Raw genomic sequence first — 16,598 nt, 5'->3', positions numbered from 1 at the left:
GAAATACTTTGGAAACATAATTGTGGCAAAAGGAAAAAATATAATAACCTCTCCATTGTCTAACCAGATAGTAAATGCAGAAATTGGCTGAGACATTTTCTTGAAGTTAGCAACACCATATGTTTTCCTACAACAAGAACATACAAATAGTAAGCTTCCTGGAGAACACGATCTGACAAATTCTGACATACAAAAAGTAAGCTTCCTAGAGGGATAATTTTGTAAGATGCAGTGCAACATTTTAATTACAGGTGAAGAAGCAAACCTCCAGTGAAAGATCGAAGATACTGGTGCCAAGACTGTGAACCTAATTCTAGATAATTCATTCAGGTCAGGAATAATTTGAATTGACATCTTTAGTCGCAGCGCAATCATTATCTTAACACATTCCGGTCTTTTTATACTCAATGTAAAATACTTTCATGATTCCTGAAATCTGAAGAATAGTAGAGATTATAAAAAAGGCAGCACTTTGTTGTACCTAAAGCCTTCAGCCACATAAAACCAACAAATAGAGTCCCATGGCTCTATAATTTGTATCTGTACTTTGTGGTCCGAATAATCAGCTTGCAAAGATGAACAGAAACCTCCCACAATCCAAAGAATAAGTTAGTTCCTTAAATTAGAGGTGAACACTCAGCGAGTTCCTTTGAGTTGTTAAGTTGCAATTTCGCATTTAAATTAGCATATGACAGACATCATCTTCAGCACACTATTTGGCATTCAAATCCATTCATCTAACAAAGAAAGCAATGGATCGATAAAGGAAACAAGCTGAGTTAGGACCTATACCAGATTAAACAAGCTGAGACAGAAAGACGTGTCACCGGCCTATTTGGTTGCTACCCTGACTAAAACTTACCTGGCCTGAAACTAGCCTGAGTGAATTTAGACCTTGTTTGGTTGCCACCCTGATCCTGCTCCCCTCTCGCCTGGCCTGACAAAACCCCGTGCGTCATTAGCCTGACTCAGGCGAGCTCCAGGCGCAGCGGCGATGACGATTAGCGCCTATCTGAGTTCCACCAGTTACAAAGCAGCCATCGTCCTCGCGCTAAGCTCCTGCTTCCGCTGCCATTGGGCAAATCCCCGACCCTGGCGCCGTCGCCGCTATGTCAGATCCAGCGTCGCCTGAAACCGCCATGCCAGATCCAAAGTCGCACGAAGCTGCCGATTTGCCGGGTCCCGTCATTGCTGCGGTCTCGTCAATTCCGCTCGAAGCAGCCCATGCCTTGCTAGATATGCAGCCACGCGAAGATGCTGCTAGCATTTGTTTCACTAATTGTAAGTGCTTTGATTGTGGCGGGGAGAAATCATCATTGATTGAAGTGCTTTACATGGCTGGGACATCGAATGTTTGATTTGTGCATGCTTGGGATTTGGGGATTTCTCCTTGGATTTGGGGATCTCTTCTCCCCTTTCCCACCTTTTTTAATTTGTCTACAGAAAGCCGAAAGACAGATTTTGGTTGTCTTGCTAAGATTTGTTCTATCTCCGATTAGGAGAAATTTAACAATATGCCACTCTATACATGTGGCTTTAACAGAATGCCACCTCATAGGATGGCCTTATAAAAATGTCACTCCATAGAGTATGCTTCTTAATGAAATGTCACTTTTGGATGATTAGAGGCTTTTAATCACAGGCAATTAGAGGCTTTTAATCACACTTTGCAAGTGATTAGAGGTGATTAAAGGCTTTAAATTTCTCGCGGTGCGGGGTCGAACCGGAATCAGGCCAGGGTGGTTATCTCGATCGATCGTATTCGTGTCCAATTCCAAATCGTATCCGATCCGGACAATGCCTGCCTGACTACTTAAATTAAGTAAGGCGTGTTTAACAACCAATTAAGAGAAGAAGGGAATCTACTAGAGGACATACATCAATCATGGCGGCGGTCTTCTGCGGGGAGACGATCCCGGTAGAGTTGTGGTGGGAGATCCTGCTCAGGGCAACAACCAAAGACGTCGCCCGGTCAAGCTGCGTGTCAACGCAGTGGCGCGGCATCGTCAGCGACCCCTCCTTTCGGAAGCTCCACCATGACAGGTATGCCATGCCCAACCTCAACGACGGCATCTCCGACACTTTGCTCGTCGCCACGTCTGACGTCGACGGTGAAAGCGTCTCCAGCGTCTTCCCGGCTGCACTGGTCTCTCCGGCGGTGACGGGCCAGGCGCCCATCTGCCGGGTCAACAACCCATACGGCTACAGCCTCACCAACGTCTGCAATGGATTCCTCTGCTTCGCCTCCTGGAGCAGAGCCAAGGTCATCGTGTGCAACCCCGTCACCGGCGAGAAGCTGGCGCTCCCCAGGGCTCCTCACCTTGGACTCGAGAAGCGTCGACGTTACTCGCGGCCGGTCACGTTCGCCTTGGGGTTCAGCCCGACCACCGGTGCGTACAAGCTGTTCCGCTTTGCCGACCGCAGGATGGACGTGTACACGCTTGCCGCTGCTGGCGGTTGGCGCCAACACCCGTTTCCTCACCCGTACCGCGTGGTACAAAATACGCCAACTATTGTTGTAGGTGGTAAGATATGCATGCTGACAGCCAACCCGGCGTCGCATCAGCACCCAAACGATGTTGGCAAACCCGGTCCGGTGATGGTTGTCGATGTCGCAAGCGAGGAGTACCGCACGTACAACCCAGCGGACTATGGGTGCCTGTGGGCCGACATGGCAGTGAGCGGCTTTGAGCTGCACGGACGGCTATGCCTGGCCATCAGGTCTGATACGGAAATCCATTTCTGGAAAATGCCTGTTGAAGAAAACGATGCCCTACCGTGGCAAATGCTCTACAAGCTCAAAGTTGACAAGAATGACGTCCGATTCGGCGATAGTGGACTCCTCAGACCAACAATATCCATGCGTGCTTGGCTCGATGGTGATACCCACACGTTGTGCTACGGAGTGGACAATAAGATGTACTCCAGGTATGTCGGCCCAACCATGACGATGACAACATCGCTGGCGGCACGGTGTCTTGCTCCGACCGAAGTTATGTCATGGGACTGCAAAATCCGTCTCCCTACGACTCCACCGTGGTTAGTGTCGTGCAACTGGAACATCTACACGGGATACCGCCCCAGCCTGCTCTCACCTCTCACCTTTGCGTCCCAGCAAGATAACGACGATGATGAAGATGAAGGCGACGAGTCCCGTCCATTCGTCCGCAGATTGTTGTGTGCACTACGACACCAGAAATCGCAGAAACGCCGCATGTCTCCAACATCAACCGATCATACCAACGGCAAGAGAGTTTGCTATAGAAATCCATGCATATGCTAATGTAAATATGTAATTCCCCCATCCTCGTTGACAATATTCACATAGAAATTGTATTTTAAGCAGTACAAACAATACATAAACTTATTTATGTGGTGGATTCAATCAATCCTTTCCGGCCCAAAAAATATGGCCCACGTAGACCACATCCCCTTTTAGGCGGCCCATCGAGCTAGCGGCCAGACCGTACTTGTACCGTCTCTTTGAATTTTTTTCATTTTTAAATTTTTTTCTTTTAGTATTTACAGAAATAATCTATCGGCGCAAAAAATTACAAAAATAAACTCTGCCGCCCTAGTGGAGGGCAGCAAGCTGACGTGGCAGACGGCGGCTGCCGCCATCTGCAAAAATTACATTTAGCCCCTTGCCGCCCTCTGTAAGGGTGGCAAGGAGCTAAATGCAATTTTCGTAGCCCTAAAGAGCATTTGGCTGGTACTTTTGTATCTGGGCCCGCCCAGATGCAAAAGGTACTAAGGGCGGCAAGAGACCCAGATGCAAAAAGTACCAACCAAAAAGTATTAGGCCCGGATTAGCTTTTTTTTTGCATGGGAGCCCCTTGCCGCCCTAACATATGGCGGCACGGCAAGGGTTTTCGTGCAAAAAAGAAAACCCTCCCTCTCCCGTCTGCCGTCACCGCCCGTCCCCCCTGTTTGCGACGTCAGCTTGCCGCCCGTCTGCCGTCACCGCCCGTCCCTCCCCTGTTTGCCACGTCAGCTCTAGTGGAGGGCAGCAGGGTCTATTTTTATAATTTTTTGCGCCGATAGATTATTTCTGTAAATATTAAAAGAAAAAAATTTTAAAATGAAAAAAATTCCCGTCGCTTTCAACTCGCAGCGCTGATACCTGGCCGTCTCCGGGGGATCGGTGACCACTACGGCGTCCTGGCGCTGTGGAACCCGCTCCACGCGCCGTTACGCGACAGCGCGTGCACCGTACAGGAGTGTGGCCCTTGAGATCCAAATAAAAAAGAAAAATATTTGGAAAATATTTGCCCCTTCGTGTGAGAGTTCTGTGTCGTCGTACGTACGTGCGTGGTGACGTGTAGACACGGGGAGACGTGAGACGAGTCAACACAGTACAGATGGGGAGACGTGAGACGAGTCGAGACAGGTACAGATGTCACGTTTTGAACTAGCTATACACAACCTGTTCTGTTGTTCTTGTGTTCATCTCCATGAACCGATATGCAAGCTGCTAGAAAAGAGGCTACAGGTACTACAGTCGGATACTCTAGTGTGCTTCTTTCAGAACAAACGCTCAGGGACAACAGATCGATACACAACACGAGTGAAGGTACACAAGCTAATCGGAGCATCCCGTGATATGCTAGCATACTACTTAACCGTCGTCAGGCAGAAGCAGCAAGGCCGTCGAGTCGTCGCTCAATCGCTCATCAGTGTGTCGTCATCAGGTGAAAACCCTCCCGGCGTGCGCCGTAGTCATCGCCGGCAGATCAACCTCCCGGAGATCGGTCTTCAAGCCCTTGCCGGCGGCATTCGCCAGCGGGTGGATGCCGTGATCCGGGCCGCTCATGTACGCTCGGTTCTCCCTCTCCTTGTCGAACGACACGCTGAACTTCTCCTCCACACCTGCAATGCACGCACCAATCACCAACACAAGTAGTTAAGCTGTGACGACTGACGATAGATTGGAGAAAAAAACACAATTGAACATGAATGATTTTGCACGTACATTTGGCGAGTTCTTGGCGGAGCTGGCCGTCGCGGGTGAGAGCCATCATGATCTGGGGCAGGCCGAGCGGGAGCGCGTCGCCGCGGTCGACCTGCCAGAAGTGGATGGTCTTGCCGTAGGTCTTGCACACCCTCTCGAGGTCGCGGCGCTCGACGACGCCGGGGACGCCGGGCATGAAGAGGACGCCGCCCTTGACCTCGAACTCGTGGGTGTGCCACAGCGGCTTCTCGTCGTCGGGGAGCGTGAGGAACAGCGGCTCGGCGACGATGTACTCGACGCCGATGAGGCGCGCGCCAGCGTCGGGCCCGTCGAAGATGAGGCACTGGCGCATGTCCTCGTTGAGGTGGGCGCAGAAGTGGTGCGCCTCCACCTGCCGCGTCATGTCGTCGGCGTAGAAGTGGAACGCGCACAGGTGCTGGTGGATCTGGTTCACGGGGCCGAACCCCTGGATGCTCCCCGTCGCCGCCTCCAGCAGCGCCGTCCCCGTCTCCGTCGGCTTCCCCGGCACCTCCACCTCGTGGCACGACGCCGCCATTGCTCAACTACTAGAAGCTAGCTTGGTGTGTGTGCCGCTGGATGGATGAACGAGAGAGAGACTCGAGTGCGAGCGAGCTGTTCTTATGGTGCGCTGACTCGCCCATGCAGTTGCACACGTGTAGTTCTGGAGGAGGCACGTGTCTCCCGCGACAGATGCTTCGCTGCCGCCGGCTGCCACGAGCGCCCACGACTCGAACTATCGGCACGAAGCATATGGGCCTAAGAGCGATGAAATTGAGGTGTCCATTTTCGGCCCGCGGCCCAATAGGATTGTCAGAATTCAGCCCATTTTCTGAGCTAGGAAAGTGTTACCTGGAGAAACACCCAGGGTCCTCCAACTAACTCCATAAGTGGTGAGTTAGACGATCTGGGTTTAAAACCTCACCCATTCTAATTATTTGATATTAGATCCTTCTCTAATATTGGCCTTTTTTTAGAGGATTTTTACGGTACATTGTAAGTAGCAGTATATATGATTTAACGGTGTAGATTCATCTAATCTTCCGCCCAATAAGCCTGCAGTATAAATTGAATAGGGTATATTAGTCTTTTCATCTTTTTACGTGGAGGAATATTTTTGTATTTTCGCATTTGTTTACTTCTTCGTCAGATCCCGCTCGAGCGAATTCCAGTTGGAGAGTTAGAGCCGTTCCATTTCCTTTGTCGCATGTTTGACCGCCGCCGCCGACAACCACCGGAAGCACGCCGCGCCCCGCGCCGCCGCCCCCGGGAATCGATTCTATTTACGTCCTCTTTTCATCCTCTTCTATCATTCCCACTCATCCAAAACCTTCCTTAACTCCTCTATTGACGGCTCGGGTGTGCGGAGACGGCATTCAAGCGGAGCTGCATATGGGTGCCGGCTGCTGGGGGCCCAGGCCAAGGCGCGCAGCTGCGGCAGTTTGCACCGGCAAGGCTACACATAAGGACTGAACATTAATGATGAACAGGTTCGAAAAGGGTACATATAGAGGGCTTTAGATGTTCAAGATGACTACGAAAAAAATATTTTGATCCTGTTTTGGATAAGAATCTGATACTTTCAGTAGTAGCATGTAACATTGAACGCTCGACCTCAATCTTTGTCTCTCCCTCAGGAGGCAGACCGCATGGAAGTAACATTTTCTGCAACACCAGCAGTCCAAGGAAGCCTACAGAATCGGCGACGGCCGGGCATGGAGGGCAGAAGATGGGGAGGCAGCCGGCTATAGCAGCGCGCCGCCTCGCCGCGAGAGGGCACGGAGGCTGATGCTGGGTTCCAGCCGCCACGAGAGTAGTGTACAAACACTTCACCGCCACGGGTTGGGGAGTACAGGAGCAGTGAGACTGGAGGTGGGAAGCGGGGGGAGGCAGCCAGCTCGTAGCGGTTTGGGAAAGGCTGGAGCTGTGAGGACGGATGCGGAGGAGAAAGCCACGCGGGGAGGAATCGCGCAGTCGTCAAACGAGGAGCCTACAAGCGCGTCGTCGTCAGAACATGCCCCGACCGCTCATGCGAGATCCAGGCCTCCAGGGTACTGTCGATGGACGGTATTATAAATCTCAACTTCAAATGACTAATAAGCACTTTTTAGGTTTTTGACAAATTCCTATTATACCCATAAATATACTGCTAGTATATACTTGCAGTATAATGTACCGTAAAAGTCCTCTTTTTTTAAGTGTCACCCTGAAGTCTGAATTCTGTCTGCGTAGCTGTTAGCTCTGAATTCTGATCAGAAAAGTTCAGTATATCTTGCGCCCACATGTATTGGTATCACAGAAACCAGAGCAACAAGATGACTCTGGCATAGGCTTAAAACGAACCGCTGACCAAGATGGTAAAATCTTTGTACACGTACAAGAAGAATTTTTACCAAGATGGCAGAGGAGGAGCATATCGATCTCATGTACAAAAGGAAAATGGTAAAATTCTAAACTATCAAGCCATATTCTAAATGATGATACCGGGTTGATCAAGATGGCCACTGCAGTTAGTCGATGGAACTTCAGAAAGCTCAAGCTTCCCTGTCCACTCCTCTCCCGGTTTCAGAGTGATTTGTCTCTCCGCTGCAGCCGCATCAACGCACAGCATCTGTTTGTACTCCTCATCGCCGAAGTCCACGATGTTTTTCGATTTCTTTTCCCACGGATTCCACACAACTGGGAGGAATAAAGCGAATATGATGGAAATTTTTCAAGCAAAGTTACCATGGTTAGGTGGCAAAGAGAATATTATGTCTTACCAACGTCAGGCAGTCCTTCCTTTCTTATGACAAATGTGCGTTTCTTCTCATGGTCCAGAACAGCTATTACATTTGGTGAGCTAACATAGACTCGGTCAACCTGCATATGTTTGCACATAGACCAGGTGCTAACACCGTAAATCTTGGACTTTATGATGTGGCAAGTAAATTTTTACAACAAAATGTCAAAACAAGATTTGCGGAATCAGTAGATCAAAGTATATAGCGCATATGATTATTCAAACATTTTTCACCTCCGATTCAAATGTTATGGCATCTCCTTGTTCTGTAAAACGTTCTCTCTGGCTAAGATTATCGAGATAATCAAGTGTCTCAAGGCCTTCTATCCTCACCTCACTGGAATTAACAAGATATATAATCTGTCATCTTCAAAATATTATATGGCACCAACAAAAAGTGGTTGAAGTACAAAAGGAATGTTGGGTGAAATGCCTGACCTGATGTCAGAAACAGACAGATATGTGTGATAACCAAATGAGAAACTGAATGGCTTGCCATTAACATTTCTGATGCGTGATACTAGTGACAGGTTCCCATCCTTTGTAAGAGAAACTCTCAGGCGGAACTCAAAACTGAAATCAAATATTGCAGGATCATACATAAAATCAAATTCAGTCAGCATTAACAACGAGATGAGGTGCAAATGTTCAACAACCTCCCTGAAATAAAATATTCTCCTGACTATTATCATCAAAAGTGACAGGATTAGGCTGTTCAACTAATTACCCCCTGTTGGTGTAAATAAGTGATGTTCCTAGGACCCATTTGTAAATGTTAAGAGAATAGAAAGGAGGAGATGTGGGAACAGGGTAGTAACCCTGAAAAAACCCCAAATTAGACAATATGGTATCAGAGCCGAGCTCCTGGCGACCAGCGGCGGCAAAACCCTAGCCGGCGGCGGCTGCGGCGGCGGCGGCTGCGGCGCTCGTGCCGGAGCAAGACGAAGTGGAAGACGGTGTGGAGGCGACCGCTGGGACTCGCGGGGTGGCGGCGCGACCTACGGCGACAGCGGCTGAGCGGCGTGCCGGGGTGGTCGGCCGGTCACGCGGCCGTGGCGTGGGGGCGACGGCGCAGGAGTGGTGGCGGAGCTGCGACCAGGTGAGCCGGCTGGCCGCTATTGCTTGCTGTTGCTACCAGCCGCGGCTGGTTGCTGCGCTGGGGCTGGTTGCTGCGCCGGCACGGAGGACGACAAGAAGGGCACCGGCTGCTGTTTGCTGCTGCTGTTGCTTGCTGTTTGCTGCTGCTGTGGAGAGAAGGGACTGCTGTTTGATTGCTGTTTGCTGCTGCTATTGCTTGTTTGGTGGACTGCTGCTGTGGAGAGAAGGGAAAAGAGAGGAGAAGGTTGCTGTTGCTTGCTGTTGGTAGTGTCTTGTGTGCTGAAAAATTACAGGAGCAGAGAGCAGTAGCAGGTGAGGACTGAGGAAGCTTAGAAAGGGGGAGGGGAAATGTCTTCAGGGGTTGGAAAGGAGGTTGTAGATGCCTCCTCGGTGGTTACTAAGGGTGATATGAAAGATTTGCTAGAGAATTTGTTGAAGATGGGCATGATAGGTCCGAAGAGTGTAGCAGGGGGATTCGAACTGAAACTAGAATTGATGCCAAATGAGTTGAGATTGGAAGGGAGCAAAAATTATTTGAGTTGGTGTAGGAGAGCTCAATTAATGTTGAGAGCAAAGGGGGTGGATCATTTTTTGCAAGAGAGTTGTGAAGAGCCTTCTGATAAGGAGAGCCAAGCATGGAGAACGTGGAATACAACAAATTCCACTGTGGTATCTTGGTTGATGACCTCGGTGGCTCCTTCTATTGGTAGGATGATAGAGACTATTCAGAATGCAGCAATTGTGTGGAAGACATTAAGCAACATGTATTCAGGAGAGGGAAATGTAATGATGATGGTTGAGGCTCAGAACAAAGTAGAAAATTTGAAGCAAGAAGGGAGAACAGTCCAAGAGTACGCTAGTGAGTTGCAGCACTTATGGGCAGATCTTGATCACTATGATCCTCTACAGTTGAAGCATGAGGAGGACATTGTGATTGGAAATAAATGGATGCAGAGGCGAAGAGTCATTCATTTCTTAAAGGGGTTGAACAAGGAGTTTGAGGACAGAAGAGCGGCTATGTTCCACCAGGCTACATTGCCCACTATGGAAGAGGCTATTTCTGCTATGGTGCAGGAGGAGATGAGGTTGAAACTGATGAGAGGTACAAATCCTACAAGATCAGCATACACTGTGGTTGATAATAGAGAATGCTACAACTGTGGACAAGTGGGTCATGTGAGCTACAATTGTCCCACTCCTCGGAACATTGGCGGTAGGGGGTTAATTCGAGGAGGGTATGGTGGATTTGGTGGAACCCGTGGTGGATTTGGAGGAGACCGTGGTGGCTTTGGGGGGAACCGCGGTGGTAGAGGAGGTCGTGGTGGAGGTCGTGGTAGGGGCAGAGGTGCTCCTCAGGCCAATGTAGCCATAGAGGAGGGTAAAGCTATTACCCTAACAGGTGAACAGGTGACACAGTGGGAGGAATGGCAGAAGAACAAGATCAATGAGAGCTCCAACACCACCACTCACTTTGGTAACTTCGCCAACTACGCCCAAGTGGGCGAAGGTACTCAGGCCCATGCACTTGCATCTACTTACAGACATCCTATAGATTGGATCATAGACTCGGGAGCATCAAAGCATGTCACAGGATTGCATAATACCTTCACATCATACACCCCTTATGTCCACTCTGAAACTATACAAATCGCTGATGGTACATCCAAACCTATTCATGGTATAGGGTCGGTAGAGTGCACATCATCAATGAACTTATCCTCTGTCTTGCATGTTCCTTCCTTTCCAGTAAACCTTCTCTCAGTTAGCTCAGCTATTGACCAACTCAAGTGCATTGTTGTATTTGATGAGAACTCTTGTCTGTTCCAGGAGAAGGGGACTGGGAGGAGGATTGGGACTGGAGTCAGGCGTGATGGGTTGTGGTACATCAATCATGAGGAGCTGGGGCTAGCTGCGGTGGTTGGAGATGTTGAGAAGGAGATCATTTTGCTTCATTGTCAGTTAGGACATCCATCTTTTGAGATTTTGAGTAAGTTGTATCCAGATCTCTTTAGTAAAGTGGATAAGCATAGATTGGTGTGTGATGCTTGTGAGCTTGGAAAACATACTCGCTCTACATATGTTGGGATTGGTCTTCGTAACTGTGAGCCTTTCATATTAATACATTCTGATGTTTGGGGACCATGCCCAGTTACTTCTGTGAGTGGTTTCAAGTGGTTTGTCACCTTTATTGATTGTCACACTCGTATGACTTGGATTTATATGCTTAAGCACAAGAGTGAGGTCCTTCGTTACTTTCAGGACTTTCATAAATTAGTGACAACTCAGTTTGATGCAAAAGTTAAGATTATTCGGACTGATAATGGAACAGAATATATCAATAATGAATTTGTGTCATATATCTCAGATGAGGGGATTATTCACCAGACTACTTGTCCTGGTACCCCTCCTCAAAATGGTGTAGCTGAGAGAAAGAATCGACATTTGCTAGAAGTGGCAAGATCTTTAATGTTCCAGATGAATGTGCCAAAGTACCTATGGAGTGAGGCTGTGATGACAGCTGCATATCTTATCAATCGCATGCCTTCTAGAATACTTGGTATGAAGTCCCCTGTTGAACTTTTATTGGGTAAGCGAGAGTTCAAGGTCCCTCCAAAGGTGTTTGGTTGTGTTTGCTTTGTGCGAGATCATCGACCTTCTGTTGGCAAATTGGATCCTCATGCAGTAAAGTGTGTGTTTGTTGGCTATGCCTCAAGTCAGAAGGGGTATAAATGTTGGGATCCCATTGGGAGAAGACTGTTTGTGAGTATGGATGTGACATTTCGTGAGTTTGAGCCCTATTATAAAAGTAAAGGAGATCTTGACCAATTTCTTGAGGAATTCTCGACTGTCATGGAGGTTGATAGTCGAGAGGGGGAGATAGAGAGAGGTGACACACATAGGAAAAATGTTGGTGACAAGAATGGGGAGACAGTGGTGGTTGGATCAATACCATGCTCTATTGACAATGCAAGTAAAGAAGCAGTGGAAGTTATTGGAGATACACAAGACAATGATAGAGGAATGGTTCATCATGAGGAGGATGGAGAAGATGGAGAAGATGAAGAAGTGGTTGTTGGGACAATTCCATGTCCTATGGAGCGAGCCGAAAGGGTGAAACAAAAGGATGTGCTAGTCTACCAAAGGAGGCGGTTTGATAGTCAGGGGGAGAAAAGAAAAGGGTTAGTGCAAAGTCAAGTTGAAGAATTATCACATCCAGAATGCCCAGTCCCAGAGTGCCCAGTCCCTGAATCCTCTCAGAACCTCTCTCCTACAGTCTCATTGGCTCCCCTTGAGATAATTGGTAATACTCCTCCCATTCTTGAACAAGTAGAATTACCTCTTGCACAGCGTAGAGAGACTAGATCCAATGCTGGTAGACCTCCTATACGTCTTGGTTTTGAGCATCTTAGTTCTATGCATGATATTGCAAACTATATCTCATATTCCCATGTTTCACCGGCATACAAAACATTCATTGCATCATTACAGACAGTGCCCATACCAAAGGATTGGAAGTGTGCAAAACAAGATCCAAGGTGGAAAGATGCAATGAGAGAAGAGTTGAATGCCCTTATGAAGAATAAGACTTGGGAGCTTGTAAAACTTCCACCAGGAAAAAAGGCAGTGGGATGTAAGTGGGTTTTTACAGTGAAGCAAACTCCTGAAGGGAAGGTGGATAGGTATAAAGCAAGATTAGTCGCAAAAGGCTACAGTCAAACATATGGAATTGACTATGATGAGACATTTGCACCGGTGGCAAAAATGGGTACAGTGAGAACTTTGGTATCTTGTGCAGTGAACTTTGGGTGGCCCCTCCATCAGCTTGATGTGAAAAATGCATTTCTTCATGGTGATTTACATGAGGAGGTCTACATGGAGATTCCTCTAGGATTTGGGAATAGCCAGACAGTTGGAAAAGTATGTAAACTCAAGAAATCCTTGTATGGGTTGAAGCAGTCTCCACATGCGTGGTTTGATAGATTCAGGCGCGCAGTGTGTGATATGGGGTATTCTCAGTGTAATGGAGATCACACGGTATTCTACAAACATAAGGGGACATACATCACCATCTTGGCTGTGTATGTTGATGATATAGTGATCACTGGTGATGATGTAGAAGAAATCAGGTGCCTGAAGGAAAGGCCGGGAAAGGTATTTGAGGTAAAGGACCTTGGTGCTCTTCGCTACTTCCTCGGAATTGAAATTGCTCGTTCATCAAAGGGGATTGTTCTCTCTCAGAGGAAGTATGTGTTGGATCTATTGACAGATACAGGAATGCTTGGGTGTCGTGCGAGTGCTACACCTATTGATAGAAATCATCAATTGTGTGCTCAATCAGGTGATCCTGTTGATAAGGAAGCATACCAAAGGCTGGTGGGACGCTTAATCTATCTTTGCCATACAAGACCTGATATCTCCTATGCAGTTAGTGTTGTGAGTAGGTATATGCATGATCCTCGAACTGGTCACTTGGATGTGGTTCATAAGATTCTTAGATATCTGAAAGGGACTCCTGGAAAGGGGTTGTGGTTCAGGAAGAATGGACACCTAAATGTAGAAGGATATTGTGATGCTGATTGGGCGAGTAGTATGGATGATAGAAGGTCTACATCAGGTTATTGTGTGTTTGTTGGTGGTAATCTTGTTTCTTGGCGAAGCAAGAAGCAGGCAGTGGTGGCTCGGTCTACCGCCGAAGCAGAATATAGAGCTATGGCTTTGAGTTTGAGTGAGATACTGTGGATGAGGAGCTTGTTGATTGAATTGCGAGTGTTAAGAAGTGATACTGTGATGCTTCATTGTGACAACAAATCAGCCATCAACATTGCAAACAACCCTGTTCAACATGATCGCACTAAGCATGTGGAGATTGATAGGTTCTTTATTAAGGAGAAGATTGATAGTGGGGTACTTATGCTAGAGTATATCAAGTCATGTGAACAACTAGCTGATTGTCTAACTAAGGGGTTAGGTCCTAGTGAAATTCAATCAATATGTAACAAGATGGGTATGATTGATATCTTTTGCCCATCTTGAGGGGGAGTGTTGGTGTAAATAAGTGATGTTCCTAGGACCCATTTGTAAATGTTAAGAGAATAGAAAGGAGGAGATGTGGGAACAGGGTAGTAACCCTGAAAAAACCCCAAATTAGACAATACCCCCATGATGCAGTACATAACAAAACTTTGACATATGGCCCTTACTAACAAAAAGGCGTGCTATAAGAGAAAAGGAAATACATATTGGACAAAAACAAATGCATACCCATGTGGCCAGCACTTCAGGTCATCTTCAGATGGCTTTAGTATAAGGTCAACAGAAGCTTTGCTGTTGTTATCATTTTGATTTAATGGCGGATGCTCCTCATCTAGGGCCCATATCCTGTTTCTTGCAAATCCATGTTGCTCCAATGTTCCAGAATTTCCAAACTGCAGTGAGTCTTGTGGATATCAGAAAAGACCAAAAAGAAGGGAAGCTAGCTTCCTTATCAATTGACATCCTATTTGTAACAGTATATAATACAAATCTTCAGTGCAATGGAAGACTATGATACCTGTGGAAAACATATCGGGATTCCACCACGCGTCGCCTTTGGTGGCTTGAAGATTGCCTGCACGTCAAGAAACTGCGTGTTGAGGCCAGTGAAAGAGCCATGGAAGAGAATACTGAAGATTTCTTCAGTTTCCCAGATGGAAACAGTGAAACAGTTCAGGTTTTTGTGTCTTCAGAGCCCGTCTGAACTGTCCTTCCACAAGTACAGTTTAATGTTCAGAGTACACACTTCTCAAACAGAATCAATCCAAGAACATATCCCGCGAGCGTACAGTTTGAATTCTACTGCAATCAATTGAACTTGCGAAATACACTTCCCTAGGCTAATCGCAGTAATGTGAACCCGGTTGCAGAGCACTGAAGAATCGAAAAATGAATTGAAAAAAAAAAAACGTCACCTTGCTGCTGGTGAAGAGAAGCTCCTCGCCGCGGTCGTTCCTCCAGGAGAGGACCTGCCCGCCGTGAAGGCTCACCTGCAAAACACACACCACGACGAAGAAAACAAAGCCATCAGAATCGCACCAAACCAAACCAAAGGACTCAATGCCAAGCCGATCAAAATCCATTCGCAAAAACCTGCTCACCCGCGCGTAGGCGCCCCGCGGCGAGCGGAGCACGACCTGGTCGACGCCGTTCCAGTCCCTGACCACCTCCAGCTCCGTCCTCGGATCCGTCAGGTTGGTGTAGTGCCCCATGCTCATCAACAGCCAGCCAGCCAGCCCGCGTGAAGAGAGAGTAGAGGAGAAGGAGAGACGCACACGAGCGCGCGCACGTACGCGTACGAGATTTTATGGCGACGCGCGGGAAGCAGTGGGCGGCGTCGCCATTGGGACGGTTGGGGTTGCCACGACGTTTTACACTGCGCGTCTGCACTTTCCTTGTGAGCGCAAAAAAAAAAAAAAAAAAAAAAGCACCGCGCGAGCGCGCGCGCGGCCTGAAACCCGTGAGCCACCGGCCACACCAGCGCAGCCTCAGCGGAAGCCAAAGCTTCTGCAACCAACCAAACCACCGGCTCGCTTTCGCTCGCAGCAGCAAATTCACAAGGCACGCCACGGCAACAACAACAAACGGATCGGATGCAGCGGGAAATGGAAATGCACGTGGTGGTCAGAAGCGCAGCGCAGGGCAACCACCTCGTCACGTCGCCATTGGAAGATCGAGATGAGGGAGGCGAGGCGAGGCGAGAAGCACGAGTGGGTGAAGCTCTAGCTTCTCTAGTGCGCGAGGAGGATGAGAGGATCCGAGGCTAGGAGAGGAGAGGTTGATGCTGATACCGATGGCTTCGTGCACCCGGCAGAGCCCGGAACCCGGTAAAACCAACCCAGCGCCGCGGCCATGGAGGACACGTGCAGTCGCCGCTTTTTCGTTGAGAAAAAACTAAGACAAACCGTGGGGGTTCGACCACTTTGTTGCACTTTGCAGGTATAGAAAAGTCTCAGGAAAGAAACTGAGAAAGGAAAAAAGGGTTTCATCGACGACGCAATGCTGAGTAGGAGAAAGAAATTTTGAAGGAAGAACGAGGAGGAGAATTAACAGATTGTTTTGGCTTCTGCCTTGTGGATAATAATCGGATAAACTCTTGCAGCTTTTCTCGTGTCCTGCCTTGAGTCTGCGTAATGTAATGCCTGCATTTTAATTTTAGCCGGTTCTTTTTAATTCTCGCGGAGGAGGAGCCCACGCTGCAACGGTCAAGTTTTCTCCTCCAAGTTTTTCAAAGGCTTTTTTGGCGTTTCTTAAGCCTTCCGCTTCGCCATCTCTCTTTCTTTACTCCTTTATTATAATCTTTATTCTCTTCTTTAAAGCAGAACGGCAGATTAGTAGTAGCTACTATAATCAACAAGCCTTGTTCTAAACATGGCGTCTGTTCAAACATCGAAGTAATGTGTTCTTTTGTTTTCGGAGAGGACAAATTTCCAGAAACAAACGATTCTTATGCGTGACACGATCTCTAAATAACTTTGTTTGCATGCACACATAGGCCAGGTATGCTTTGTTCACAGACAGTGCAGCGAAAGGAACACTTGCGTTGCTTCAGGACCTGGAACTTGTCCATGGTCGCCAAATGTACGAGTGCCGTGCTCTCTGAAACCTGCTTAGAACAGGGGCCTCTCATTTACTTACATCAACCCAGTGATTTAACTTTTTTTAACTTAAAAAGAACTTAATGATTCGGACAAAAATGGTGATCCGAAAACTGTT

The 16,598-nt window shown here is 47.9% G+C and overlaps 3 protein-coding genes across 3 annotated transcripts; 1 reads left to right on the top strand and 2 right to left on the bottom strand.

Moving 5' to 3' along the window:
• The first annotated feature begins 1,599 nt into the window (after positions 1 to 1,599).
• On the top strand, positions 1,600 to 3,297 carry LOC127773579 (uncharacterized). Its single transcript, XM_052299691.1, has one exon. The coding sequence runs from the start codon at positions 1,886 to 1,888 to the stop codon at positions 3,281 to 3,283; it is 1,398 nt and encodes a 465-aa protein (XP_052155651.1). The 5' UTR covers positions 1,600 to 1,885; the 3' UTR covers positions 3,284 to 3,297.
• A 1,390-nt stretch (positions 3,298 to 4,687) lies between these two features.
• On the bottom strand, positions 4,688 to 5,507 carry LOC127773582 (oil body-associated protein 1A). The gene is made up of 2 exons (XM_052299693.1): positions 4,973 to 5,507; positions 4,688 to 4,869 (listed from the first exon to the last, which is right to left on the bottom strand). Exons 1-2 carry the CDS (start codon positions 5,505 to 5,507, stop codon positions 4,688 to 4,690), a joined length of 717 nt encoding a protein of 238 aa, XP_052155653.1.
• Positions 5,508 to 7,254: 1,747 nt separating this feature from the next.
• LOC127773581 (putative glucose-6-phosphate 1-epimerase) lies at positions 7,255 to 15,244 on the bottom strand. The gene is made up of 8 exons (XM_052299692.1): positions 14,984 to 15,244; positions 14,798 to 14,872; positions 14,401 to 14,457; positions 14,112 to 14,275; positions 8,190 to 8,324; positions 7,986 to 8,088; positions 7,732 to 7,831; positions 7,255 to 7,648 (listed from the first exon to the last, which is right to left on the bottom strand). Exons 1-8 carry the CDS (start codon positions 15,098 to 15,100, stop codon positions 7,440 to 7,442), a joined length of 960 nt encoding a protein of 319 aa, XP_052155652.1. The 5' UTR covers positions 15,101 to 15,244; the 3' UTR covers positions 7,255 to 7,439.
• Positions 15,245 to 16,598: the final 1,354 nt, after the last annotated feature.

The sequence above is a fragment of the Oryza glaberrima genome, chromosome 5 (assembly GCF_000147395.1).
Source record: "Oryza glaberrima chromosome 5, OglaRS2, whole genome shotgun sequence".
In the NCBI taxonomy this organism is placed as follows: domain Eukaryota; kingdom Viridiplantae; phylum Streptophyta; class Magnoliopsida; order Poales; family Poaceae; genus Oryza; species Oryza glaberrima.
The sequence above is the reverse complement of the archived record's forward strand: the minus strand, read 5'-3'. Positions and strand labels throughout refer to the sequence as shown.

Excerpts from the sequence above, each read along its gene's own strand:
- LOC127773579 (XM_052299691.1), top strand. The coding sequence starts at position 1,886 with ATGGCGGCGGTCTTCTGCGGGGAGACGATCCCGGTAGAGTTGTGGTGG.
- LOC127773582 (XM_052299693.1), bottom strand. The coding sequence starts at position 5,507 with ATGGCGGCGTCGTGCCACGAGGTGGAGGTGCCGGGGAAGCCGACGGAG. Across the intron at positions 4,870-4,972 it reads CCGCCAAGAACTCGCCAAAT|GTGTGGAGGAGAAGTTCAGC; the intron begins GTACGTGCAAAA and ends CGTGCATTGCAG.
- LOC127773581 (XM_052299692.1), bottom strand. The coding sequence starts at position 15,100 with ATGAGCATGGGGCACTACACCAACCTGACGGATCCGAGGACGGAGCTG. Across the intron at positions 14,873-14,983 it reads CGCGGGGCGCCTACGCGCGG|GTGAGCCTTCACGGCGGGCA; the intron begins GTGAGCAGGTTT and ends TGTGTTTTGCAG. Across the intron at positions 8,325-14,111 it reads CTGAAGTGCTGGCCACATGG|TTTTGAGTTCCGCCTGAGAG; the intron begins GTATGCATTTGT and ends ATTTGATTTCAG.